The sequence below is a fragment of the Pongo pygmaeus genome, chromosome 10, assembly GCF_028885625.2.
Source record: "Pongo pygmaeus isolate AG05252 chromosome 10, NHGRI_mPonPyg2-v2.0_pri, whole genome shotgun sequence".
NCBI lineage: Eukaryota > Metazoa > Chordata > Mammalia > Primates > Hominidae > Pongo > Pongo pygmaeus.
The window spans coordinates 122,561,324-122,581,460 of record NC_072383.2 but is presented as its reverse complement, the minus strand read 5'-3'; the positions used below and the strand labels follow the sequence as shown (position 1 = coordinate 122,581,460).

Genomic DNA, 20,137 nt, shown 5'->3' with positions numbered 1-20,137 from the left:
ACCCCACCCTACAGAAGTGCTTACACACAGTAGGCACCCATTCAACATTTGCTGAGTAAAGGAAGCTGGAAATTCCACTGTGAGCAATTTGTATATACAGAATATTCACTGCAGCATTCTTCATTGTAGCAGAAAAAGAAAGAAATAGCCTCAATGTCTAGCAACAGGTCAATCATCTGCTGTGAGTGATAATTTCGATGTTTATTTATTGAAATAGGTCAAATTGTTCAATGAAAATAGCCAATGACATTGGTAAGAATGATTCTATTTTCAAGCCTGTAATCCCAGTGCTTTGGGAGACTAAGGCAGGAGGATTAGGAGGATTGTTTGAGACCAAGAGTTTGAGACCAGCCTGGGCAACAGAACAAGACTCCATCTCTACTTAAAAAAAAAAAATATATATATATATATATATATATATTTTTTTTTTTTTAAAGTTAGCTGGGTGTGGGTGTGCACACCTGCAGTCCCAGCTACCTGGGAGGCCAAGGTGAGGATCATATGAGCCCAGGAGTTGGAGGCTGCAGTGAGCTATGATCACATCACTGCACTCCAGCTTGGGCAACAAAGCGAGACCTCGTCTCCAAAAAAAAAAAAAGAACGATCCTATTTTGTAGAATGTTATTTATTTATTTATATCTATTTGTATGTTTATCCAGGAATAAACATTCTGGAAAGATACATGCTCAACTATTAAAATGGTTACCCTGGGCAAGGGGATTATAGGTATTTTTTTTTCCTTTCTTTTTTTTCTTGGCTTTTTATAATTTCTAAAGCATTCTGTAATGAATTGATATTCTTTGTGTAAGTCTTCTTTTTCTTTTTTCTTTTTTTTTGAGACAGAGTCTCACTCTGTCACCCAGGCTAGAGTAGTGTCACAATCTCAGCTCACTGCAACCTTCACCTCCTGGGTTCAAGCGATCCTCCCACCTCAGCCTCCCGAGTAGCTGGGATTACAGGCATGCACCACCATGCCTGGCTAATTTTTCTTTTCTTTTTTTTTTTTTTGTATTTTTAGTAGAGACGGAGTTTCACCAGCCGGGCACGGTGGCTCACACCTGTAATCCCAGCACCTTGGGAGGCCAAGGTGGGCGGATCATGAGGTCAGGAGATCGAGACCATCCTGGCTAACATGGTGAAACCCCGTCTCTACTAAAAATACAAAAAATTAGCCAGGCGTGGTGGTGGGCCCCTGTAGTCCCAGCTACTCGGGAGGCTGAGGCAGGAGAATGGCCAGAACCCGTGATGTAGAGCTTGCAGAGAGTCAAGATTGTGTCACTGCACTCCAGCCTGGGCGACAAAGTGAGACTTTGTCTCAAAAAAAAAAAGGGGGAGAGAGACGGGGTTTCACCATATTGGCCAGGCTGGTCTCGAAATCCTGACTTCAAGTGATCGCCCACCTCAGCCTCCCAAAGTCCTGGGATTACAGGCGTGAGTCACCGTCCAGCCTGATATGTGTTGTACAATTCTTTTAAGTTTAAAAAAAGAGCTTATGCAACAATTATATGAAACAGTTATAAACTCTAGCGGATAAAAGAGATCAAAACATGAACTGGCCACCTATAATTAAAGAACACAGCAGCAAAGCTAAGTAGCAAAATACCCGGGCTTTGAGAGCAAGAGAGCTGGGTTAAAATCCCAGCCACATTAACTACCAGCCACTGTGATGACCAGTCCAACCCTTTCTGGAAATGACTTTAAAATACACACACCCTTTCATGGGCAATTTGCTTTCTAACAATCTATCTTAAGATATTCACTCTAACTATGGAAAAAGCATTAGGCAAGAACCTGTACATTATTTATGAAAGCAAAGAACTCTGTTCAAACAAAATGTCAAATTACTAGAGAGTAATCAACTGAACTAATGTCAGCCCACTCACTGGAATATAGACAGCCATGAAATTATTTTCTCAGATGACTTCCTAATATGAACTGTTTCTCATAATATTAAGAGAAAATTATGATATAAAGTTGTACACAATATGATTACAATCATGCTCTTTAAACTTATACACATAGGAAAAAGACAAAACGGATATACTGACATGTTAAAGTGGTCCCATTAAAGCGACAGAACCATGAGAGATACATTTTTCCACTGTTCTGCATTTTCAAAATATTTGAAACAAGTAAATATTGCTTTTATAATAAATGTAAAAAAGATTCAGTGTCATATGCCAGCAGCTAAAAATCAAACGGGAATTTTTACTAGACAGATTAGGGTCATAAATAATGACACGAAAAATTCAGAAGCTACTAGTGGGCCAGGCAAGGTGACCCACTCCTGTAATCCCAGTGCTTTGGGAGGCCAATGTGGGAGAGTCACTTGAGGCTAGGAGTTTGAGACCAGCCTGGACAACATAGCAAGAGCCTATCCCTGTAAAAAACGTTTTCATTAGCTGGGCATGGCAGCGCATGCCTGTAGTCCCAGCTGCTTGGGAGGCTGAGTTAGGAGGATCTCTTTAGCCCGTAAGTTCAAGGCTGCAGTGAGCCATGATCACATCACTGCACTCCAGCCTGGGCAACAGAGCAAAACCCTGTCTCTAAAAAATGAGAGAGAAGCTACTAATGGAGAAAATACAATGTGCAAATAAAAAGGTACAAATATCTCAAATCACTGCCCTTCTTTCATTACTAAAATAGAAGTGAGTCACTTGCCCTTTTAAATACTTTATTGATGTTGTCAAACTTTTTTGCCTCTTCCGGAAGTTGTGATCTTATATCTCCACCAATAAAAATACTTTCAAGATACATCCATTTTCTCTGAACCAACATCCAAATCTGTAAATGTACAAAAGGTCAGTGTCAGCAGGGGTTATCAGATACCTCCAGGAGTGGATGGCAAAGCCCCACCCTGACATGAGACAGACCCAAATCAACTCAGGTGGGAGGACCTTCCAGGCAAAGTGACAGAGTGAGCACCTGCATGGCCAGCTCCCCTCCACTCCAAATGAATGAGAATGTTGGGGAAAGCATAACTAATGGCCACACTCAAAAGCAAAAGAAAGCTCTCCATGCAGCCCAGCACAGGTAGGAAAACTTCTAGTTATGACAAGGGGGTGAACCTGTGACCCACAACAACAAAGGACAGGCCATGCCAAAGACACTCAAAAAGTGAGCCAAGTACCATGTGCCCGGCAATTCTGCTCCTAGGTATTGACCCAAAAGAACTGAAAACAGGGACTCAAGTAGTTGTACATGAATGCTGATGGCAGCACTGTTCACAATAGCCAAAAAGTGGAAACAACCCAAATGTCTATCAGCCAATGAATAGAAAAACAACATGTGATCAATCCACATGATTTAATATTATTGGGCCATAAAAAGGACAGAAGCACTGACACATGCTACAACATGGATGAACCTGGAAAACATCACGCTAAGTGACAAAAGCCAGACGTAAAGCATCATATATTGTGTCATTCCACTTATATGAAATATCCAAAATAGGTAAATCCATTGACACAGAAAACAGACTGGAGGTTGCCAGGTGCTGGGGGAGGAGATGGGTAGGGAATGACTGCTTAAGGGGTACTGGCTTTTCTTTTGGTTTGATGAAAATCTGGAACTAGAGGTGGTGGTTGCACAACACTGTGAATGTACTAAATGTCACTGAATTGTGCACTTTACAATAGCTAGTTTTATGTTATGTAAATTTTAACTCAATAAAAAAATTGTTTTGACTGAACACAGTGGCTCATGCCTATAATCCCAGCACTTTGGGAGCCCGAGGTGGGCAGGTCACTTGAGGTCAGGAGTTCAAGACCAGCCTGGCCAACATGGTGAAACCCCATCTCTACTAAAAATACAAAAACTAGCCAGGCATAGTGGCACATGCCTGTAATCCCAGCTACTCGGGAGGCTGAGGCAGGAGAATCACTTGAACCTGGCTGGCAGAGGTTGCAATGAGCCGAGATGGTACCACTGCACTCCAGCCTGGGTGACAGAGCAGGACTTCATCTAAAAAAAAAATTGTTTTTAACTCACAAATTAAAAAACAGTGCTATATCCCACATAAGAGCTTCCACTAACACAAAGTCATAGACAAAACAAACAAACAAAAAAGCAAGGAAAGGAAGCCCAGGCATGATGAAGGCCAGATCACACAGTTGGCCAGTGAACCAGGCCTGGCTTCATCCCACCCAAGGCTTGGATTGTGGCCAAAAACAAGGTGCCTGCCTGTGGTCTGGGGAGGAAAAAAAGGTAACCGCAAAAAAATGGTGCAGTGAGCCTAGGTTGCTCACAGAAGTCTGGACAAGTATTGCCCAAAAGGAAGGAAGCCCCAAACCGCCTACTATAAGACCTTGCTACTTCCCAGTGTGACAGGCCTCAGGTTAAAGAGGCTGCAAAAACAGATGACAAAGTGAAGCAAACACAAGAAAAAAAATTACATGTGAGATGAGCTAGAAAAAAAATCAAAATCACACAGAGGAAAATCCACCACCACAAGAGAGACTCAACAGACATTTTTTTTAAAAGTGTAGAGAAATCTGAAAAGGAATGTAAAATAAATATGTGTATAATTTTCAGTGTCATCAAGGAGGCAAAAGCATCCTTGCAACAAGAACAGGACAGTATCAAAGAAAAACAGATATATGAAAAAGAAGCAATTAGGAATCTTGGAAATGAAAATCATTCACTAAAATAAAAACTCAGATCAATTCCTTTGATCATGCACTCTTGTCCTCAAAATAAATCAAGACAAAAAAGTATGAAAGAGGATCATTTGTTTCTAAGCACAAAATATCCTCATATAAAAGCCACTGCTATGCACTGGCTCTAATCCATCTTTTGTTCATCTTTTCTCTCACCTCAATGACTTCCCCTATTAGAGAAAGCGTTTTTTCCCATTTGTGAACAGTTTGCAGAAAAGGCCCCACAAATCTGCTTCCTGAGATGCTCTGCAGGTTGAAAGTGTTGTCATCAAGAGACTGAAGAATTTCATCAACAGAACCCAGGATGTAGCCTCGCTCCTGTGTGCCTTTGCAATACTTGACTACAGTGAATTTCATATTTTCCCACGTGTCTAGGATTTCCTTCACAGCCTGTTCAGGAATAGAAAAAGAATGATTCAGGCACACGAACTGAAAAGACCGAGCCCCAACCCAAAAACACCTTCCTTAGCTTGCTTTTGGCCAACGCAATCGGAGTCCTGGGTCTGTTTCCTGAAAAGTTGGGATTCTGTCATGGTAATAATAGTCACTTATCAAGCATTTGCTATGTGGCAGGTAAGCATGTCACATACATGATCTCATTCAGTCCTCAAAGCAAATACCTCAAAGTATATTGGTAGGGATTATTATCACCCACATTTTACAGAGATGGCAACTGGGGCTCAGACATGAAGCTCAGCTACTGAGCCCCAGAAACAGTGTCTAAACCCCACAGTCTGCCCCTGAAGTCTGCACAGTTATGAGATCCTGCCCCTGTGCTTACTCTGCTGTCACAAAAACCAAATTACAAAATGATATGCCTCTTAGGATTCCATATTCAAAACAATCTGTATCGAGGCCAGGTGCGGTGGCTCATGCCTGTAATCCTAATACTTTAGGAGGTCAAGGTGAGCAGATTGTTTGAGCCCAGGAGTTCATGACCAGCCTTGGCAACATAGGGAGAACCTGTCTCAAAAAAAAAAAATCTGTATCAATACATATGTATATGTGTATACATATGTATGTGTGTACATTATATGTATATTATGCATATCTTTGGTATATTGTGTACACTGTGTGTATATGTATACATGTGTGTATACTATGTGTACATGTGTATATTGGGCACATTGAACATTGTATGTATATGTATATGTGTGTACATTATAGATACGTGTGCATATTACACTGTGCACATTGTGTGTATACGAATACATAGTGTACATTATGTGTACATGTATATATTAGGTACACTGTGTGTACATTATGTGTATATGTATACATGTACATATATTATGTGTAAATGTGTATATTAGGTACACTGTATGTACATTATGTACATATGTACACATGTGTATACATTATGTGTGTATGTTAGGTATGCTGTGTGCACACTATATGTATATTTTGTGTGTTTGCATGCATATGTGTCTACATGCATATACATGTGTATACACATGTGGTGTACTATGTACAGTCATGTACTGCATAAGGACATTTCAGTCAGTGATGAATTTCGTATATAATGGTGGTCCCATAGGATTATCAGACCATATTTTGGCTGTACCTTTTATTTTCTTTTTTTTTTGAGACAGAGTCTCGCTCTGTCACCCAGGTTGGAGTGCAGTGGCGCAATCTCGGCTCACTGCAGCTCTGCCTCCTGGGTTCACGCCATTCTCCTGCCTCAGCCTCCCGAGTAGCTGAGACTACAAGTGCCCGCCACCACGCCCAGCTAATTTTTTTTGTATTTTTAGTAGAGACGGGGTTTCACCATGTTAGCCAGGATGGTCTCGATTTCCTGACCTTGTGATCCACCCGCCTCAGCCTCCCAAAGTGCTGGGATTACAGGCGTGAGCCACCACGCCCAGCCTTGGCTGCACCTTTTCTATGTTTAGATACACACGTACTATTAGGTTACAATGGCTGACAGTACTCAATATAGTCCCTTGCTGTACAGGCTTGCAGTCTAGAGCAATAGATTCTACCCAATAGCCTAGGTGTGCAGTAGTCATCCCAGCTAGGTTTGTTTGCACAATCACGAATCAACTCAGGACACATTTCTCAGAATGTGTCCCTGCCATTAGGTGACACCTGACTATATACATATATGTGTAGGGGTATGTGTATGTGTGTACCTGTGTACGTGTATGTTAGTGCATACAAATGCATGGGTGTATGTGCACATATATGAATAGTATGTGTGTATGCATATGTATATGTGTATGCATGCATTTTTAAGTAGGGAAAGAAACACACTAAAAAGTTAATAATTATTTTCAGGTAGTGGGATTATGAATTTTTTTTCAATTTTCTATCACGAATATCCATTACTTCTATTTAAAAATCAATGGCAAAATAAATAAATAAATAAATAAATAAGAAAAAAATTTTTTAAACAATGGAAAATGAAACTACAATTGGAAACAACAAAAAATGTAATTAAAGCAGAAATTCTATTTCTACAACAAATAATTTTTTATTACTGAAGTACAGCAGGTACTAGAGCAAATATGTTTTCTCTTTTTTGTTTGTTTTTCTTCTTTGAGACAGGGTCTCACCCTGTAACCCAGGCTGGAGTGCCATGGTGTGATCACAGTTCACTGCAGCCTCCACCTTCCAGGTTCAAGTGATCCTCCCACCTCAGCCTCCCAAGAAGCTGGGACTAAAGGCATGCCACCATGCCCAGCTAATTTTTTTTTTTAGTATAGATGAGTTCTCCCTCTTTTCTCTTTGAATTAAAAAAAGACTGTTTTCTCCAGCCTGTTTTTAACTGAAGTCTTACCTTCTCAATGGCAACCTCTTTGATTGCTGCTGTGACAATCTCATTGAGAACATCCGTGTGTTTGTGCAGTTCCATAGCAAACATATTTTCCAAGGTGAACGTTTCGGTCATTTCAAAAAAGACAGACGTTTTTTCCATAAGTTCTTTCCAATGCCTGAAAGCACATCAGCATTCAAATCTTCATGCTTACTGAATTTAGTGAGGAGTTCAATTATTCCCATTTAAATCATAGGACAAATCTCATTTTGTAAACTTCTTATAATGAAATTCTGCAACATGAGGACATCATTAGAAATATATTCCCAAAGTTCTCCAAAATCCCACTGGCCTCCAGAGTTAAACCTGAAAACAATGTCTTGCAAAATACCATATACACTAGTCTTCACGGCCTTCTCATCAAATACACAACTTTTAATTATTGGGAACTGCTTCTGTCATAGTCTCTCGACCAATGACCTCAACCTCTGTTGAATCACTCAGCCTTTTTGAGAGCCTCATGTAAATTATGAGCTCTCGTGCATTTGATAAATATTTCAGTGCTGACTCCATGCCAGGCAGTGGACTGGGGTACACAGTTACCAAGGGCAAAGCCCCTAGCTTCAGGGAACCTGCCACTTACTTGGGGAGACAAACAACAAACAATAAACAAATCTATAAATTAAATAATGACATAGGGTTTTGAGTACTATGAGAAAACTGCAGCGTGCCAGAGGAGGTACGAAGGGGCCCATTCAGACGGGACAGTCGGGGCAGACTCCTGTGCACACAGACACAACAGGGGCAGCTCTGCTCTTCACCTGACTGGCCTTCCTTTAAGGTTTGCATTTGGCCTGTGAATTTGCCCATGTTTTAGTTCTGTGTATATGGAATGGGTGTGAGTAAGGCAGCTAAGCATGACGCTAGACAGCAGAACGCCATGTGCCCAGCACGTAAGCAGCAAGTGTTGAATCACTGAGTGTTGTAAACACACACACACACACACACACACACACACAGCCATGGAAATGGTCAGAAAGGAGGCCCTACTGGTTCATCGGTCTCTGAACCCCCTGGCCTAGCACAGCACTGATAGGAAGGAGGGTGTCAGAACTGAAACTGAAGGGTAAGGGTCATCAGTGCCTGCTCTGTGGCTTATGGTCACTTGCTTTTTATTTTTTTCCCCCTTTTCCCGTGAAGCTGAAGGCCTCACCACTGAACGCTGAACCTTAACCTTCACTGGCTACTATGGATAACATTCACAGGTCACTATGGCGATGGTGACTTTGGTTGTTTTTCAGGAAGTTGAGCCAACTCCTCTGTCCAGTTCCAGCTGGTTGAGACCACTGACCGTTCACCTGGGCCCATGCAAGTGCCCCAGAGGCGGAAAAACTCCACCCTCAGGCCATGCTGACGCCCCCACTTTCTGGGCCTATGTCCTGTGAAATGCTGTGAACCCCAGCTGCACTTGCTCAGAATGAACCTGTTACTTCCTTCTTCCCACCACCAACCACCTTCCCCCTCGACTTCGACCACCCCACTGCCCTAACGCCTAAACATCCCTAAGCCTTATCTCCAGGGAGGCAGATGTGAGGGCTGCTTGCCTGCCTCCTTGCTTGGCAGCCTTGCAAATAAATATTTCTGTTTCACAAAACCCATGTCACGGCGACTGATGGACTGCATGTGGGCAGAGCGGACCTGGGCCCAGCCTGTGACATAACCCTGGTGGTCAGTTAGAGGGTCCACACTCAATATGACACAGTCCTGAGTCACTGGGAGAGAGTGATTCCCTCTCCAGTTCCCGCCCAGTCCTTTCAATTACAGTAAATTACATCGAAGGGAAAGTCTCCTCTTTGTGCTTCTGTGTGACAGAGCAGGAGCACCCTCATCTTGGACAAACACCGCCACTTTAAGGTCCAGCTCCCTTTCCAGCCCATGCATTTTAAGGAAATCATTTCTCTTCTAACTACAAGCCACCAGAAAGAGCAGACAGGAAAACATAGACAAGACAGCTCAGGCACAGAGGGAGGAGAGAAGGAAGTCTCTTGGGTAACTGCCAAACTTCACCCTTATACGATGGGTCCCAGTAAAACAGTGGACCTTAATAAGAACATTCCTTTCCCTTCAGGTGCACTAAGATAGGGGAGCTAAAAGCAGACTCGGCGGGTATGCCTGCTGCTGCAGAAAAATGCATGGGAATAGACACACAACTCTCCCTCCCAGATAAGCACAACAAAGAGACCCAGAAGCAGTCCAAGCCTCGGATAAACTCTCCCACCGTAAATCCTTAAAAACTCTTAGTCTGTAAGAGAGTGTGGCTCTGACCTAACTTGGCCAGAATCCCCTCTCAGGTTTGTTTTCTCTAAAATAAACCTGTTTTGACTGGCAAGCCACCTTTTGTGTTTCTTTCCTCTTTAATTCGTACGCTGTGTCCTCAGCCCCTCCCCAGGGTCATTCACCTTTCTTAGAGCAAAGGCCTCTGGCTCAGAGACAGGCGACTGTTTTGAGCTAGTTTTTTTATATATATATAATTACTTTCTATTTCTGGCATGAGCTTTTGGTTTTCTCTTTACAGTGGTGGTGTAAGTTTCTTTTTAGAATAACATTCATTTCCATAAAAAAGAAACTGATAGGAAGAAAAATATAAAGCCATGACAGCATAGATGATACTCAGATCTGACAAAAATGATGAGACAGGACCAAAGTTTGAGAAACACTGGGTTATGGGATCATAAAACTGGGAACTTTAGCTAGAAAGTGCCTACTTCTACCTAGTTTTACAGACGAGGAAACTGAAGTCTGCAAAGGTAAAGGTGAGGGCTCCAGGGAAGCCAGCAGACAGTGAAAAGAGGGCTAAGACTCCACGTCACCAGGGCCTGAGGGCTGCCTGCTCCTTGTTGAGAGGGAGAGACAGATGTAACAGGTGTTGAAGACAAGCCAGCACTTACGAGAGACTTTTTCAATGTGAACTCAAGGATGGGAAGGGAACCAAACAAGGGATGACTTTCTCACTAGGGAAAACGAAGTCATTTGATGTCACGGCATGACTAGATGATCACACTTTGGAAAACATGACAGAGGAATAGAGGAACACATGAGCGGGAGCATAACTCACAAATTAGGACTGTAACTCCTACTAATTTGTATCCGTGTGGTGCCATCACCAAATAAACACAGACCCATGCCCCCTCTGTCCCACCCACAGGGCTGGCTATCCCATCAGTAAGGTGATCACAAGCCACGCGTGGCTACGGAGCACCTGAAACGGGGCAAGCCCAGGTTGAAATAGGCTATAGGTGTAAAATACACATTGCACTTTGACATATTTTTTAAGAAGAATGTAAAATATCTCATGAATAAATGCTTCATGTTGATTACATGTTGAAATAATGTTTGGGATATATTGAGTTAATTAAAATATACTATTAAAATTAATTTCACCTGTTTTTACTCTTTTACTGTAGCAGCTAAAAAACTGTAAATTACATATGTGATTCCCTTTTGATGTCTGCTGGATGGGGCTGATCAAGGCCACTTACCGTATTTTTTTAAATCTTCAAGAAAAGCAACTGCAAATGCCACTTTGCTCCTGCTGGGATCTTTCTTTTTTAAAAGAATCCTGTGGTTGACAGTTTTATAGACACTTTACGTAGAAACAACATTATAAAACTGTGTCGTTCATGCCCATGTATAGCCCTGCAGCATTGTTGAAATTGTGTGCTTCATCATCAGACCAAAGATAATGTACTAAGGGAAACAATTTTAACTAAAAGCTCCTCCCACACTTTCACATCTGTGGACAGAGGACAAAACAAACCTGTCTCTTAGTGCCTCGTTTTTCAAGTCAAGAAGTAAAGGAATCGAGTCTTTGAATGCCTTCATTTTCGCTTCCAAGTAGTAGGCCACTGATAAGCCACGGACTGGCCGAGGTAGCTTTCTGAGAGCCCTGAGAAAACCTTCAATTCCTTCCTGGAGAATCTGCACATTCAGGTTGATCCAAAGGGTCTGAGACCATTCTTCTTTTGCAACCTGGAAACGTGCAAGAAACAGCTCCATCAACAAAGACCCCTTTGGAAATGCAACAAGGAGAGCAAGTTCTTGACTCTTAGTCACGTTCAGATATTTTAAAGTATTACCCATCCATCTACAACTACCTGAAATTCACAAACAAGGGGTTGACTACAAGGATCTAAAACAACAAGAAAAGAATTCCACTTTCTGTAAGCTTTTGCAAAAATAATTCTGTATCTGAGGATGTGTGGGATCCAGAAATACATCTTCCATTTCTAAAGACAAAAGTGAGAGGTATAAAGTAAGTAACAGGTGTTTTTTAAATCAGGGAGTTGCGTGGGTCTTAAAGGATGTACTTCATTCAGGTGCTGTGATAGCTTGCTTCTTTTCCCTGATAAAAGCAGTTAAGGTTACAAAATATTTACACATTAGATCACTAATCCAAGAATCTGTTTACAAACCATCAGGTTGAGGCTAAGAAGTGACAATAAAACATGTTCCTACTTGATGATTGTAAAGAGAAGATTTTCTGTGTTATATTTTCCCGAGATTTAATGTAAAAATTACTTTTTTTTTTGAGACAGGGTCTCGCTGCCACCCAGGCTGTAGTGCAATGGTGTGATCACAGTTCGCTGCAGCCTTAACCTCCTGGCCTCAAGTGATCCTCCCATCTCAGCCTCCTGAGCAGCTGAGACTACAGACATGCACCACCAGGCCTGGATATTTTTTATTTTATTTTGCAGAGTAGGGGGTCTTGCTAGGTTGCCTAGGCTGGCCTCAAACTCCTGGGCTCAAGCAATCCTCCTGCCTTAGCCTCCCAAAGTACTGGGATTACAGGCATGAGCCATCACACCTGGCCTGTTTTTCTAACAGCTTTATTGAGGATTAACTGGTATATAATAAGCTGTCCATAACTAAAGGTACGATCTGCAAAGTTTTGACAGGTGTGCATGCCTGTGAAAGCACCACCACAATCACGATAGTGAACTCATTCATCACCCTCAAAAGCCTCCCCATTTCCCTGTGTCATCACCCCTCCCATCCCTCTCCTCCTGTCCCTACCCCTAGTTAACCACGGATCTGTGTTCTGCCACAATAAATTTGTTTGCATTTTCCAGGGTTTTATATGAATGGAATAATACAATATGCATTCCTCTGTATCTGGCTTCTTACGCTCAGCATGACAATTCTGAGAGTCGCCCGTGTCGTTGTGTGGATGCGCTGATAACTGGTTCAATCCTCTACCTTGCTGAGTAGTATTCCGTGGTGTGGATGAGCCACAGCTTATTTATCCATTCACTTAATGGGCATTTGGGTTGTTTCTAGTATTGGGCTATTACCAACAATGCTGTTTATGAACGTTCACGCAGAAGTCTCCGCAAGGACCATGCTTTCTCTTCTCTCGGGTAAACACCTTGCACTCGCTCCATTTAGGCTTCCACAGCCACACTCCATCGATACTTTCTTGTTGCTGTCACCAGTGGCCTCCACGATATGCAGTACTGAGGTCAATCCTCCATCCTCTTCTCACTGTCTATCAGCAGCATCTGGTGCAGTTGGCCAGTCCTACCTCCTGGAAACACGTTTCCAAGATGTCACACTCACCTGTTTGTTCTCCTACCACCTGGGCCACTCCTCCTCCTCCTCGTCTTTCCTTTTTTAGGGACGTATTCTCATGGCATTTAATGTTGGAGAGACCCAGGCTCAGACCTCGCTCCTCTCAAGTGTACCAGGCTGAATAGCGTCCCCCAAAAATGCACGTCCACCCAGAACCTCAGAATGAAGCCTCACTTGGAAAGAGGGTCTTTGCAGAGGTAGTTAGGGTGAGGTCATACTGGATTAGAGCGGGCCTTAAATCCAATGACCGGTGTCCGTATAAGAAAACAGACACAGAGGCACAGAGGGAAGACAGCAATGTGACGAGGGAGGCAGAGACGGGAGCGACGCAGCCGCAAGCCACGGAACACCGGGGACAGTCAAAAGCCACCAGGAGCTGGAAGAGGCAAGAAGGAGCCTCTTCTGGAGCCTCCGGAGTGAGCGTGGCCCTGCAGACACCTTGATTTTGCACTCCTGGCCTCCAGAACCGTGAGGAGATACATTTCTGTTGTTTTCAGCCTCCTGGTCTGTATTCGTAATCATTGGTTCTGGCAGCCCCAGGAAACGAAGGCACCAGGTGAGCCCATCTGAACTGGTGGCTCAGTACCTTCCACACCTGGACACTCCCAATTCACACCTCCAGTTCTCCTCTGAACTCCAGACAAATACATCCAAGTGCTGCTTCCTCAACATCACCACAGGAACGTCCAGCAGACATCATCTTGCCCTGAATTCCTGATGTTCACCATCGTCCCCAAACCTTCTTTTCCTGGAGTCTTCCCTTAAGAATGACTCCACCCTTCCAGCTCCTCAGGCCAAAAACCATGGAGTCTTCCTTGTTCTCTTGCTCTCACATCCCACATCCACACCTCCAGGAGGTCCCACTGACTCTACCTGCAAACCAGATCCAGGATGCACCCATGCCTCCCAACCCGCACTGCTGCCACCCCAGGATCCCCTGGGATTATGACGACAGTCCCCTGCCCGGCCTCCCAGGAGCCACCCAGTGTGTCACTGAGACTCTTCTCAACACACAACTTTGAAAAGCAATTGCTAGGAAAAAATAAATTTCAAGGAGAGTAGAAGTCACTCTAGGTGATGAAATGTCCCTTGACATCCACAGACCAGAGTAGGGTGGGGGGACCAAGCTATGTCTCAATATTAGATTTTTTAAAATGCTTATTTTGCTACAGAAAAAAAAAACGGAAAGAATGATAAGACCTAGTATTTGATAGCAATGGCAGGGTGACTATAGTCAATAATAATTGTATATTTTTAAATAACTAAAGGAGCATAATTGGATTGTTTGTAACACAAAGGATAAAAGCTTGAGGGGATGGACACCCCATTCCCCGTGATGTGATTATTACACATTGCATGCTCGTGTCAAAACAGCTCACGTATCCCATATAGACACCTATTATGAACCCAGAAAAATTAAAAATTTAAAAACCACTTATTTTGACATATGTGTGGTTGTTCTCAGTTCTCATGACACCTTTCCTTTTAAAAGCTGAGGGTATGTTTTTCACTTTATGAATTTTTTTGCCTGGTGCAGGCACCAGGTCTCATCACTTTCCACCCCATCTCTGGAATCTTCTCTCCTCTCTATTCCCTCTATAATTGTCCTAAAATGCAAACTGCCATCCCTTCCGCCAGCACCGGGGCAGTGACCTCCTAAAGGACCCCCTGCCTGCAATCCCCCGGCTGCCTCCGGAGTCCCTTCTGACGGCTTCATCTCCACCGGCCGCTTCGCACATCCCAACCCCATTTTCTGGTGCATCCATGGTTGGTAAAGCCACCAGTCTGGATGAAAGGTTATGGACACACGACCCAACTTCAAATCTCCTGTCACTGCTCCTGCCCAACGCTCTGCCTGGAAAGCCTTGTTCTGCACCAGGCAAAGCCTGTTCTGGTTCAGAGCCTCACTCCCAGGCCACCTCTTTAGCAGCACTCCCTGGGCCAGTGGGCCACTCTCCTTCCTCCTCTGCAATCTCAGGACTCTGTTCACCTCATTTCCAGCACACGTTATTTGTTCACATATCGGTGCGAAGGTGAATCCTGTGTGTCAAGTGGATGCTGGTGTGTCTGTGAGAGATACTGAGTGAGATGAGCGTTTGCATCGGGGGACTGAGTAAAGCAGGTGGCCCTCCCTAGCGTGGATGGCCTCACCCAATCCACTGTAGGCCTGAATAGAACAAAAGGCTGAGGAAGGTGGAATGCAACCTCTGTGCCTGACTGTCTTCAAGCTGGGATGTCAGTGTTCTCCTGCATTTGGACTTGGACTCGGACTCAGACTAGAATCTACACCATCAGCTCTCCTGGGTCTCTAGCTTGCCAACTGCAGATCGTGGGACTTCTCAGCCTCCATAATCACAGGAGCCAATTCCTCATCATAAATCTCATAGATATAGGTATAGATTAGATAGGGATCTATAGATATACATTAGATATAGATTAGAAATAGATATATAGATTAGATACAGATAGATATAGATTAGATAATGTAATACAGATGTAGATTAGGTATAGGTATAGATACAGATTAGATATAGATACAGATTAGATATAGACAGATATAGATATAGATACACATATCTCCTATTGATTCTGTTTCTCAAGAACCCAGACTAACATAGTCAGTCTCCCTTGGGGACTCAAGAAGGGCAGGAACGGGCAGACATGACTCCTTTTCTGGACCCCACACTCCAAGCAGCACAGCACTGAGCTATAAAGAACTAAGTTAATAGATAAATGAATGAATAGCATGAATTTGCATGGGAAACATACACCAATGAGAGGCACCCAAATGACATGACATTTGCAACTTTTAATTTTTATTTTTTGAGACAGAGTCTCACTCTGTCACCTAGGCTGGAGTGCAGTGGCGCAATATCAGCTCACCGCAACCTCCACCTCCTGGGTTCAAGCAATTCTTGTGCCTTAGCCTCCCAAGTAGCTGGGATCACAAGCATGTGCCACCATATCTGGCTAATTTTTGTATTTCTTGGTAGAAATGGAGTTTTGCCATGTTGGCCAGGCTGGTCTCAAACTCCTAGCCTCAAGTGATCCACCTGCCTTGCCTCCCAAAGTGCTGGGATTACAGGTGTGAGCCACTGTGCCCAGAACTTTTTTTGTATTTTTTAGTAGAAACGGGGTTTCGCCTTGTTGCCCAGGCTAGTCTCAAACTCCTGGCCTCAAGTAATCTGCCCGCTTCAGCCTCCCAAAGTGCTGGGATTACAAGCATGAGCCACCACACCAGGCTGACACGGCAACTTTTAATCTCCGCTTGCAACTAAACAGTTTACCCCATGCCTTAACAAAGCCCTTGACCTCCAAAGAGAGTTTTCTTTTCTATGATGATGCTAAAATACATAAAAAATAAAATTTGTCATTTTAACCATTTTAAAATATATAATTCCAGGCTGGGTGCAATGGCTCACGCCTGTAATCCCAGCACTTTGGGAGGCCAAGGCAGGAGGATCGCTTGAGATCAGGAGTTCCAGACCAGCCTCGGTAACATAGCAAGACCTTGCCTCTACTAAAAATAAAAAAAGAATAGCCGGGCATGGTGGTGCACCTCTGTAGTCCCGACTGCTTCGCAGGCTGAGGCAGGAGGATCACTTCAACCCAGGACTTTGAGGCTGCAGTGAGTCATTATCACACCACTGCACCCCAGCTTGGGTGGTAGAGCGAGACTTTGTCTCAAAAATCAAAATAAAATGTACAATTCCATGGCATCAAGCACTTTCATAATGTCAGGCAGCCACCGCCACTATCTATTTCCAGAACTTTTTTTTTTTTTTTTTTTGAGATGGAGTTTTGCTCTTGTCGCCCAGGCTGGAGTGCAGTGGCACAATCTGGACTCATGGCAACCTCCACCTCCCAGGTTCAAGTGATTCTCCTGCCTCAGCCTCCTGAGTTAGCTGGGATTACAGGCACCTGCCACTGTACCTGGCTAACTTTTGGATTTTCAGTAGAGACGGGGTTTCACCACGTTGGCCAGATCGACCTCGAACTCCTGACCCCAGGTGATCCACCCGCCTTGGCCTCCCAAAGTGCTGGGATTACAGGCGTGAGCCACCGCACCCGGCCTATTTCCAGAACTTTTCCAACACCCCAAATGGAAACCCTGTACCCATAAGCAATCACTACCCAGCCCCCTTCCCTGCGGCCAAAATGAGCGTTTCCACAACGTCAGACCCAAGCTCATTATTATGGTGGCATCAAAGTCTGCAGGGCCTAAGTAATTCCTACATCCCCTTCAGTGAACTTGAGTCCTTCGCTTTCGGGGAGATGCTCACCTTTAGTCCTTCGTAGAGCTCGTAAATCATCCTCAGCCCACTCATTTCCTTCTGCACTTTCAGCAGCTCTGGGTACATCGTAATAGGAAGATCAAAAAGTTTCTCAGCGTTAGCCAGTTCCTGACGGCTCTTTTCATGTCTTGCCAGCTCTCTTTCATAAACACCTAAAAGCTCTACTCCTAGTAAATAAATACACCGATGAATGAATAAATACAATTTTAAGGTGTACAAAATTGAATAAGAAATCATGCATAATGTACCTCAATTATAATTTCATCCTCATAAACCACGCGGGAAGACAAATTTAGAATCATGGCACCATTGTAACTAAAACCAAAAGACCAATGACATCTGCAGTCTCCTCCAGTTAGAAAATTGTGCCTAATTCTCACAACCAGGTCATTCAGAAATGAGACTATTTTAAGGGACTCTGAGGTGGTCTATGTTGTGGTCAACTTCACCATCCTTTGCCGCCCCCTTGAGAATGTCATCATCCTACTGATAACTCCCCTACCACTCTAACTTCCCAGTTCTATGCTTCTCCCCCAATTCCAATGACCACTACCACTCCACGTCACTACATCCCTGCTCACAATCATCTACTCAAATGCCACATTTCCCAGATGCCTTTTTTGAGCATCCTTAAATAAACGTCACCCATTTCTTTGGAAGCCATAGCAGTCTTTGGTTTGTCTCATGGTAATTTTTTGTCTCATGGTATTTACCAAATTCTCTTTAGAATAAGAATTTTAGGACTGGGTCAGTGGCTCAGGCCTGTAATCCCAGCTCTTTGGGAGGCTGAGGCGGGAGGATCACTTGAGGTCAGGAGTTCAAGACCAGCCTGGCCAACATGGTGAAACCCCGTCTCTACTACAAATACAAAAATTAGCCAGGCATGGTGGCACGCGCCTGTAGTCTCAGCTACTCAGGAGGCTGAGGCAGGAGAATCACTTGAACCCAGGAGGCAGAGGTTGCGGTGAGCTGAGATTGCGCCACTGCACTCCAGTCTGGGCAACAGAGCAAGACTCTGTCTCAAAAAAAAAAAAAAATAGAATTTTAGTATTTTTATCTTGTCACCATTTTAGCCTATGTGATGTGAAGGGCAGAGGACAAGCATCTGAATCCAAAGAATAAATGTAACAGGCATTAGAGAGGCAGGCTGGATGGATAAGACGCTGCATTTGTAAAGGCAGTTGCTGGTGTTTAAGATTTCTGAGCTGCAGCAGAAACCTCTGCATCCCCTGCAGGAGTGGAGGCTGCTCCTTGGCACTTCTCTCAACACCTTCAGGTAGCAGGCACTCAACAATCAATGAGTCGCATTAATCCAGCTTTTTTTTTTTTTATGTGACCACTAAAATGAGCCAAGAAAAAAGTATTTGAGGAAGAAATAAATATTTAAATCACGGCACAATAATCACTTGCCATAAAATTCTTAAGCAAAACATACTCAAACATTTGATACTCAGATCGCTCAGTAAGACCAACAGGAACATTCTTACCTTTATCAAGATCATCACCAACAGAACCAGGCCCTTCATTGTAAAAACGCTTTGCAAACTCCTCTATCTGAACTCTGTAGTTCATTATTTCGCCTCGAGTAATCTGAGAAAAACGAGGTAACATTAATTTAGCCCAAATACGTTTTTCAATATCTTTACTCAGGAAGTGAAATTTAAAAGGTACCTCTGTGAAAGTTCTCTTTATGTCCCCAAGAGCATGCTCCACATTCACTGAATCATTAAACAGATTGGACCACATGCTCTCAATCTTATCAACCAGTTCTTTCTCTGCATCAGGAGGCTAATTAGGGGAAACAAAAAACAGAATAAACAATAAATGATCAGCAATTTGGAATTGAAATTGATGGTCAGAGTTACCTCCCAGGGACTTCTGCTTGTGGCAACAGGAGGCTAGGTAATTCAGACCAACTCAAAAGCTGATTGAAATATTAAGGGCAGACATGACCAGACTGGGATTACATGGCTCATGCCTGTAATCCCAGTACTTTGGGGGGCTGAGGCAGGAGGATCCCTTGAGCTCAGGAGTTTGAGACGGGCCTGGGCAACACAGTGAGACTGTATCTCTGTAAATATAAAAAGAAAAAGAAATTTTAAAAAGAAATATTAGGCTGGGCACAGTGGCTCACGCCTATAATCCCAGCACTTTTGGAGGCCGAGGCGGGTGGATCGCCTGAGGTCAGGAGTTCGAGACCAGCCTGGACAACTTGGTGAAATCCCTTCTCTACTAAAAATACAAAAATTAGCCAGGCGTGGTGGCAAGAGCCTGTAGTTTCAGCTACTCAGGAGGCTGAGGTGGCAGAATCGCTTGAACCTGGGAGGCAGAGGTTGCAGTGAGTCGAGATCAACCTGGGTGACAGAGTAAGACTCTATCTCAAAAAAATAAAGTAAAATAAAAATAAATATTAAAGTCAAATTTTATAATTAAAATAAAATCAGTATAAAATCATTTTTAAAAATAAAGAGATAGAGGCTGGGCGCGGTAGCTCATGTCTGTAATCCCGGCACTTTTGGAGGCTGAGGTGGGCGGATCACCTGAGGTCAGGAGTTCAAGACCAGCCTGACCAACATGGAGAAATGCTGTATCTACTAAAAATACAAAATTAGCTGGGGTGGTGGTGCATGCCTGTAATCCCAGCTACTCAGGAGGCCGAGGCAAGAGAATCACTTGAACCCAGGAGGCGGAGGTTGCAGTGAGCCAAGATTGTGCCATTGCACTACAGCCTAGGCAACAAGAGTGAAACTCCATCTCAAAAAAAAAAAAAAAGAGATAGAGAGATTACAGAGAGATAAGCC

At 43.5% G+C, this 20,137-nt stretch overlaps 1 protein-coding gene across 1 annotated transcript in view; it reads right to left on the bottom strand.

Annotated features, from left to right (window-relative positions):
* The window catches only part of DNAH10 (dynein axonemal heavy chain 10), a 168,315-nt gene that overhangs the window by 96,669 nt on the left and 51,509 nt on the right, over positions 1-20,137 (bottom strand). The window contains exons 22-28 of the mRNA XM_054443987.2: positions 19,008-19,124; positions 18,824-18,926; positions 17,325-17,503; positions 11,231-11,442; positions 7,438-7,591; positions 4,815-5,048; positions 2,662-2,784 (exon numbers count right to left, since the gene is read on the bottom strand). Of these exons, the coding sequence (XP_054299962.1) occupies positions 2,662-2,784; positions 4,815-5,048; positions 7,438-7,591; positions 11,231-11,442; positions 17,325-17,503; positions 18,824-18,926; positions 19,008-19,124 (1,122 nt within the window). The remainder of the gene's footprint in view (positions 1-2,661; positions 2,785-4,814; positions 5,049-7,437; positions 7,592-11,230; positions 11,443-17,324; positions 17,504-18,823; positions 18,927-19,007; positions 19,125-20,137) is intronic.